This window comes from Salmo salar, chromosome 12 (genome assembly GCF_965601325.2).
Source record: "Salmo salar chromosome 12, fSalSal1, whole genome shotgun sequence".
In the NCBI taxonomy this organism is placed as follows: domain Eukaryota; kingdom Metazoa; phylum Chordata; class Actinopteri; order Salmoniformes; family Salmonidae; genus Salmo; species Salmo salar.
In genome coordinates, this window is record NC_138302.1 from 24085001 (window position 1) to 24093791 (window position 8791).

Here is an 8791-nt window from a genome sequence, read left to right on the forward strand (position 1 = left end):
GGAAGTTTGAGGTGCTGGACCGTATCCTGCCCAAGCTGAGGGCCACCAACCACAAGGTGTTGTTGTTCTGTCAGATGACCTCGCTCATGACCATCATGGAGGACTACTTCGCCTACCGCAACTTCAAGCACCTGCGTCTGGACGGTACGGTGTGTGTTTGTGTGTGTGTGTGTGTCTCGGTATCAGAACTGGGTTCAAATAGTTACTTGGCATCTTTCTAATACATGCCTGGTGCAGTGGAACAAACGTTACAAACCCCACCCATCTGGCATTCTATAAGGCTCAATCATACTCAAAGTATTTTATAGTCTAGAAAATAAATACTTTTTGAACCCATGTCTGCTACGCATATGATACAAAATCAAAGTTGGGATTTCTGTCTCTCTTAGTTGCTGTGTTTTACTCATCCACTTCCCTCTCCCTTCCTCTCGCTCTCCTCCCTCCGCCCCCCTCTCCCTCCCTCCCTCCGCCCGCCGCCCCCCTCTCCCTCCCTCCCTCCGCCCGCCACCCCCCTCTCCCTCCCTCCCTCCGCCCGCCGCCCCCCTCTCCCTCCCTCCCTCCCTCCGCCCCCCTCTCCCTCCCTCCCTCCGCCCGCCGCCCCCCTCTCCCTCCCTCCCTCCGCCCCCCTCTCCCTCCCTCCCTCCGCCCGCCGCCCCCTCTCCCTCCCTCCAGGCACCACCAAAGCAGAGGACAGGGGCATGCTGTTGAAGGCGTTTAACGACCCGGCCTCCCAGTACTTCATCTTCCTGCTCAGTACCAGAGCCGGCGGGCTGGGCCTCAACCTGCAGTCAGCTGACACCGTGGTCATCTTTGACTCTGACTGGAACCCTCACCAGGTAGGGGGAGTAACACACACACACACACACACACACACACACACACACACACACACACACACACACACACACACACACACACACACACACACACACAACTCCTAAGGGATTGGCTGGAACCCACAGCAGGTACACTTGCAATGTTAGTAGTTGAAGTCATTTTTTAACATTACTTGAGTGAATATTCAGTTAGAAGTACAAAATAGCCCACTAAACTTGCCATGTTAGTGTTGACATGCCACCATGGGCCAGATACTAACTGAATCATTGCTAGCAGATCGGGATTTGAACTACGAATGTCTAACAATTCAGCCCAAAGTATCCTACCGTATTCGAACCATCTCTCCCTCTCCTCCGTCTCTCTCCAGGACCTGCAGGCCCAGGACCGTGCGCACCGCATCGGCCAACAGAACGAGGTCCGCGTCCTGCGTCTCTGCACCGTCAACTCCGTAGAGGAGAAGATCCTGGCGGCGGCCAAGTACAAACTCAACGTGGACCAGAAGGTCATCCAGGCCGGCATGTTTGACCAGAAGTCATCGAGCCACGAGCGCCGGGCTTTCCTGCAGGCCATCCTGGAGCACGAGGAACAGGACGAGGTCGGGGCCCCGGGGGGCGTGTGGAAGTCTGGGGGGTCTTGGGTGGGTGTGACCGACAAAAGCCCGGAACTCCCACACCCTCAGAATACCCACGCTGCCCACTGACACACCTACCTCTCTCCGTTGTACTGTTCTTCCCTCTTCCTCTTCCTCATCCGTTGTACATCTCTCTCTCTCTCTCTTTCTTGCTTTCAATCCCTCTTTCTTCTTTTCACCACTCTCTTTCTCTCACATATTTTGTCCCTTGTGTATGTATTTGTCTGTTTTAAAGACTTTACATGTACTGTAAATTACATGTTGTGTATATTCACCCATTCCTTGATGATTTTACAGAGTGGTGGATTGGATAGTCTGGTCCCAGACCTGTTTGTTCTGTCTGACAATTCCTCTTGTCATTGGTCATATGGTCACAAACAGATCTGGAACCAGGCTAGAGTGCTATAGCTTTGCGCATGTCCTTCTGTCCTGCTGTGTGTTGTGTCTGTGTCTGTCCATTGATGTGTGTTTGACCGCTCAGGAGGAGGACGAGGTGCCAGACGATGAGACGGTCAACCAGATGATCGCCAGGAGCGAGGAGGAGTTTGACCACTTCATGGTTAGTTAGTGTCTGATGGTCATTTCTCTGGGTCAACGTGTCAAGGGCCAATCCAATATCTATACATACATTCTACATACAACAATGCAGAATACTCTGTTCGTTTCTCTGCCTACTACATTACACTTTCGTTTCCTTTTTCTCCTCTCCTCCTTTCTCCTCCCTCTACCTCTGTCCCATCCTCTGTTTTCTCTGTCTTCTCCTCTCTCCTGGTCTCCATCTCCCCGCCCCCTCCCCCTCCAGCGTATGGACCTGGACAGGCGGCGTGAGGACGCTCGGAACCCCCGGCGTAAGCCCCGTCTGATGGAGGAGGACGAGCTGCCCACCTGGATCGTGAAGGATGACGCCGAGGTGGAGAGACTCACCTGTGAGGAAGAAGAGGAGAAGATGTTCGGGAGGGGGTCCCGCCAGCGCAAGGAGGTGGACTACAGTGACTCACTCACCGAGAAGCAGTGGCTCAAGGTTAGAGGTCAAGGGTCAGGGGTTAAATGACACTCTGGGATTGGTGTATTCATTTGATGTTGTTTATTAAGTGACAAGGTGCTCATCATGCGTTTGCCTCTCTCTTTCTCCCTCTCTCTCTCTTTCTTGCTCTCGCTTTCTCCCTCCCTCTCTTTCTCTCGCTTTCCCCCTCCCTCTCTTTCTCCCTCCCTCTCTTACGCTCTCTCTTTCTTCCCCCCCTCTCTTTCTCCCTCCAGGCCATTGAGGAAGGCACGTTAGAGGAGATCGAGGAGGAGGTGCGTCACAAGAAGACCACCCGGAAGCGAAAGCGTGACCGCGATGACCTCCCTGGCCCCTCCTCTTCCTCCTCGGGGGGCAGGCGGAGCCGGGACAAGGACGAGGACGGGAAGAGACAGAAGAAGAGGGGACGCCCCCCCGCAGAGAAACTCTCCCCCAACCCGCCAGCTCTCACCAAGAAGATGAAGAAGATAGTGGACGCTGTTATTAAATACAAAGACAGGTAAGACTGGGGCCAGTGTTCTCTTTAGCTTGCTTTACAGTTTTGACTTACATGCTGGTTGGAGCTAGCCTGGGTACCAGTCTGTTTTGTGCCGTCACGCCACTCCTTGTCATTCCAAACATGTTTGGGACCAGGCTAGGTTGGATCAAGGTGCTTGCAACACCAGAGTTGTGAGACTGATTTCCCATATGGGCCACAACATGCTGCAGTACTGAATGTCTGTGTAACTGCTGTGTAACATCAGTACTACGGGTAGTAACGTCAGTATCTCTGGTGATGTCTTTCACAGCAGTAATGGTCGTCAGCTGAGTGAGGTCTTCATCCAGCTGCCCTCGCGCAAAGAGCTGCCAGAGTACTACGAGCTCATCCGCAAGCCTGTCGACTTCAGGAAAATCAAGGTAAATTAACACACACACTCTCATTCTCATCCCCCCTCTAATCGCTCTCGCTCCCTCTCTCCTGTCTGCCCCTCCTGTAGGAGAGGATCCGTAGCCACAGATACCGTAGTCTAGGAGACCTGGAGAGAGATGTGATGCTACTCTTTCAGAACGCACAGACCTTCAACCTGGAGGGATCACTGGTGAGACACACACACTTCATACTGGAATGAGTACACAACAACACAAACACGTCGATAACAATAGATGTAACAATAGATTAAATAAGTGAAAGACTTTGTGTGTTTATCGACTTTAACTCACATCGTCCAGTGACTTCATTAGAGATGCTGCTTACAGGAGTTGTAACTGCTCTTCCTATATACGCTCTTGTTCCTGTATAAAAATGTATCAAGGGACCAGTCCTTTTTTTGATCAACTTTTTATTTGAATGTTTTGAAGCAGGTTAAGGCTGAATAACAATAAGCAGTGGACCAAATAACAATACCATTGTTGGCACATGTCCAACTGCATCTGTGCATGAGCCTAAAATGGCTACATCCGTCTATGGTCTGGTTGCTGCCTCGTTCCCAGATCTACGAGGACTCCATCGTGCTCCAGTCGGTGTTCACCAGTCTGAGACAGAAGATCGAGAAGGAGGAGGACAGCGAGGGAGAGGACAGTGAGGAAGAGGAGGAGGACCTGGACGAAGGCTCCGAGTCAGAGTGTGAGTCATCACTGAAGAAAGGAAGTAAGGAATGAAGAAGCACAGGAAGGAAGAAGGAAAAGAAAAATATTGAGAAAAATAAAGAATGAATGAAAGACAGAGAGAGCGATTAAACCAGCCATCACTGTGACCTTGCAATAAACTGTGTTGTGTTGATCCTGTGGTGTGTGTGTGTGTGTCTGCATCTGCATGTGTATGATATGAACGTGTGTGTGTGTCCATCCTCTAGCCCGCTCAGTGAAGGTGAAGATCCGTCTGGGACGGAGAGAGAAGAGTAGTGACCGGGGGAAGGGTAGGAGACGTATGGGACGCACCCGAGCCAAACCTGTAGTCAGCGACGACGACACTGAAGAGGAGCAGGAGGAGGTGAGGGGAGAGGAGGTGTGTGTGTTTTTGATGTTTTGTTTTATGATCCCTCTGCAAAAATGTGTTGCACATATTGTGCATGACACCCAGAAATATTCCCCCTTCTCTCCCTTTATATTTCTGTCTCGTTCCTCTCCTGTTCCACCTCTCACAGGAACGCTCCCCCAGTGGCACTGATGAAGAATCCTAAATGGAAACTAGCTACTTCAAGGTCCAACTCTACTTCCATTATTACCAGGTTTTGTTCAGCTCCATTTCATATCTACTTGGGAATGGGGAATTTCACTTAATATTGACGTCAACTCCCTCCCTGTTATGTACATTAGCACAGCTTTCATAACAATAACTACTGGACATGAAGCACTGCTTAGGTGTGGAAAACAGACTAATTCTGCCTCATCCTGTTAGTCGATGTAAACAACCTTGCTAATGTAATATGTGTGAATTACTAAAAGTGTTATTTATTATGTCTGGTGTCTTTTGGGGGGTAAGTTGAGGCCATATACAGTGCTTTCAGTAAGTATTCATACTGCTTGACTTATTCCACATTTTGCTGTGTTACAGCCTGAATTCAAAATATATTTTTTTGACACCCATCTACACACAATACCCCATAATGACAAAGTGAAAACATGTTTTTCGAAGTGTTTGCAAATGTATTGAAAATGAAATATCTAATTTATGTAACTTGAGTCAATACTTTGTAGAAGCATCTTTGGCAGCGATTACAGCTGTGAGTCTTTCTGGGTAAGTCTCTCAAGAGCTTTCCACACTTGGATTGTGCAACATTTGCCTTTTATTCTCTTCAGAATTCTTCAAGCTCTGTCAAATTGGATATTGATCATTGCCATAGATTTTCAAGTAGATGTATGTCAAAACTGTAACTCGGCCACTCAGGAACATTCATTGTCTTCCTGTTAAGAAACTCCAGTGTATATTTAGCCTTGTGTTTTAGGTTATTGTCCTGCTGAAAGGAGAATTAATCTCCCAGTATTTGGTGGAAGGCAGACTGAACCAGGTTTTCCTCTAGGATTTTGCCTGTTCTTACCTGCATTGTTTCTGTTTTATCCAGAAAAACTCCCCCAGTCCTTAACAATATTTAGAGTGGTACTCGGTAATGGATTTGCCCCCAAAAACATTGCATTGCTTTTCCACATTTTTTGTAGTATTACTTTAGTGCCTTGTTGCAAACAGGATATAGTTTTATTCTGTACAGGCTTCCTTCTTTTCACTCTGTCATTTAGGTTAGTATTGTGGAGTAACTACAGTGTTGTTGATCCATCCTCAGTTTTCTCCTATCACAGCCATCAAACTCTGTAACTGTTTTAAAGTCACCATTGGTCTCATGGTGAAATCCCTGAGCAGTTTCCTTCCTCTCTGGAAACTGAGATAGGAAGGACACCTGTATCTATGTAGTGATTGGGTGTATTGATACACCATCCAAAGTGTAATTAATAACTTCACCACGCTCAAACGAATGTTCAATGTCAGCTTTTTTATTTTTACCCATCTACCAATAGGTGCCCTTCTTTGCGAGGCATTGAAAAACCTCCCTGGTCTTTGTGGTTGAATCTGTGTTTGAAATTCACTGCTCAACTGAGGGACCTTACAATTATCTGTATGTGTGGGGTACAGAGATGAGGTAGTCATTCAAATAGCATGTTAAACACTATTATTGAACACAGAGTGAGTCCATGCAACTTATTATGTGACTTGTTAAGCACATTTTACTCATTTTACAAAATCCACTTTGACATTATGGGGTGTTGTGTGTAGATCAGTGACACAAAATCTCAATTGAATCAATTTTTAATTCAGGCTGTAACACAACAAAATGTGGAAAAAATCAAGGGGTGTGAATTCTTTCTGAAGACACTGTAGGTGTGTGTTCATCGTCTATTCTGACAGAGGCCCTCTGTTAGAATTGCCACCGTTTCTTTCTGTGGTGGTTCTAGGAATCTGTGTACATTTGAGCAAGGCTTCGTCCTAAACTGACTTGAGTTGAAATGGAATTGACCCCAAGCTAAAACTGACATACAGTACCTGTCCCATGTATTATACCATAACTCACCCAGTAACTGCACCAGAGATGCTGCTTACAATAGTTGTAACTACTATTACTATTCACTCTGTTATTACTGACGATTGTATAACAATTAATTAAGGGGCAAATCCTAACTTCCATTTAGGTCAAATTTTCACTTAGTCTCACTTAGGCCTGGATTCAATCCGGAAGCGTGCATGATCCTTGTTATAGCGCATTTGACATTTAAAGGTAATTCCCGATTGAGCCTACATAGGCAGCGTTTACCGTGAATACGGTCTCCTCCAACGCGGAAATGTTGACTTTCAATGGTGCATAGTCGGAAAGGGCCAATCGAATTAAATCTATCCCAAAGTCTCCCATTGACGTCAATGCTGACTACGTGAAAATGATATTTAAATGGAAGTTAAGTTTGCCCCTAAGTATTAATAATATATTAAGTAATGTAGCAGTAAGTGAAATTTCAAATGCTTCTATTTGGATGTTGTGCTGCTTTCCTAGCGTAGCTAAGCAAAATGTCAGACTGTTTGAATCTACTTTTTTGCACATTTTCTTCCATGTTTATTGTTTTTAAGATGACGGACCAGAGGGAAAGTAGTTCTTCTCTGTATTCATGTATGCCTCATGGCGGTACGGTGTTAGATATCTATGGTTATGTAATTCTAGATATGCATGTATACACTGAGTGTACAAAACATTAGGACCACCTTCCTAATATTGGGATGCGCCCCATGTTGCCCTCAGAACAGCCTCAATTCGTTGGGGGCATGGACTCTACAAGGTGTTGAATGCATTCTACAGGGATGCTGGCCCTTGTTGACTCCAATGCTTCCCACAGCTGTGTCAAGTTGGCTGGATGTCCTGTGGATGGTGGACCATTCTTGATACATATGGGAAACTGTTGAGCGTGAAAAACCCAGCAGCGTTGCAGTTCTTGACACACTCAAACCGGTGTGCCTGGCTCCTACTACCATACCCCGTTCAAAGCCACTTAAATATTTTGTCTTGCCCATTCACACTCTGAATGGCACACACACACACACACAATCCATGTCTCAATTGTCTCAAGGTTTAAAAATGTATTCTTTAACCTGTCTCCACCCCATCGTCTACAGTGACTTGAAGTGGATTAACAAGTGACATCAATAAGAGATCATAGCTTTCACCTGGATTCACCTGGTCAGTCTGTCATGGAAAGAGCAGGTGTTCTTAATGTTGTGTATACTCAGTGTATGTGTGTAGGATACAATCCAATGTACTTTATTTTTTCATATGACAAAGTTAATGTTATGAGTAGGTCTGAGTGTTTTGTGCAATTATGTGACATGCCTGGATTTTAACCTTTATTTAAAGCTTTTTCATCAAACTGTCCCCTTTTACTTTCATGTTATATGGTTCAGGGCCATCCTAAGTCAATTGCTTTGATTTTTAGTGTAATTATCATTTCTGGAAAAGGTTTTAGATACAATATAAATGATTGCGCAAAACACAGGGCCCTAGAAGAGGTATTAACCAAAGCGGCAGTATTCGACTCCCTCCTTCGATGTTGGGGAGCTCTGTATCATGTTGTCATTCACTGGATCTTCAAGACTACAATAAACTACAGTAAGGAAACTATTGATATATATATATATATTAGGCTACAGTATTCATATTCAAGTTCTTATAAAGAAACGTGATGATATCCATTTTATTTCAGATCTACAGGTAATTGTGATTAGTGCATGATGGTGTAATGGCAGTTCTTGTCCACAGTGAGGCGATCTCACGCAAACCTCCCAAGCAGCCTTTCCCAGCTAAACTGAGGTGTGTTCCTATCTTATTAGTAGACTAGATAGATGAGATAGATCTTTTTAATGCATTTTTATTTCTTCTGTTTCCTTCTTCCGTCTCAGTGAGTGTGTGTTAGTGGGGTATTTTGACAGAGGGTGTATGACTTGGAAGGCTTTCTCTCTGACAGAGAAGCAGTGATGCGAGGAACACTTCTTGACAGGTCAACCTCAACCAAAAACACATTTTATGTTATTCCACAGACACAAACTCTCATCAACAAGAGGTTGCAAGAGGTCCATTTAAGGTCAGGTGACTCAGGTCAATAAATGAATGTCTTTCTATCTAACCTGTTTAAGCCACATGGAATACACCAATCGGCACATTGGGTGGATTCGATTATGCCGAGTCATGTGGCACCAGGCAAAAACCCGTCACCTCATTGGGCAAAAGCTAGTAGGGAGGAGCAGCCTTCTCAAATAGAACAGTTTAGGCCACTGGTTAATTTTTTTTATTTTA

General features: G+C 45.7%; 1 protein-coding gene across 4 annotated transcripts in view; it reads left to right on the forward strand.

The window, feature by feature from the left end:
- LOC106564512 (SWI/SNF-related matrix-associated actin-dependent regulator of chromatin subfamily A member 4) overlaps positions 1-8116 on the forward strand; it is a 31206-nt gene extending 23090 nt beyond the window's left edge. The window contains exons 25-35 of one of the 4 annotated variants that reach the window (XM_045691054.2): positions 1-144; positions 673-836; positions 1205-1474; positions 1950-2027; positions 2271-2489; positions 2726-2988; positions 3278-3386; positions 3467-3568; positions 3960-4092; positions 4322-4458; positions 4613-8116. The exon at positions 1-144 is cut by the window's left edge and continues 23 nt beyond it. In XM_045691054.2, the coding sequence (XP_045547010.2) occupies positions 1-144; positions 673-836; positions 1205-1474; positions 1950-2027; positions 2271-2489; positions 2726-2988; positions 3278-3386; positions 3467-3568; positions 3960-4092; positions 4322-4458; positions 4613-4648 (1655 nt within the window). In that variant the 3' untranslated portion in view covers positions 4649-8116. Of the gene's footprint in view, positions 145-672; positions 837-1204; positions 1475-1949; positions 2028-2270; positions 2490-2725; positions 2989-3277; positions 3387-3466; positions 3569-3959; positions 4117-4321; positions 4474-4612 lie in introns of all 4 variants that reach the window. The other 3 variants (XM_045691048.2, XM_045691051.2, XM_045691052.2) reach the window with 3 other exon arrangements.
- Positions 8117-8791: the final 675 nt, after the last annotated feature.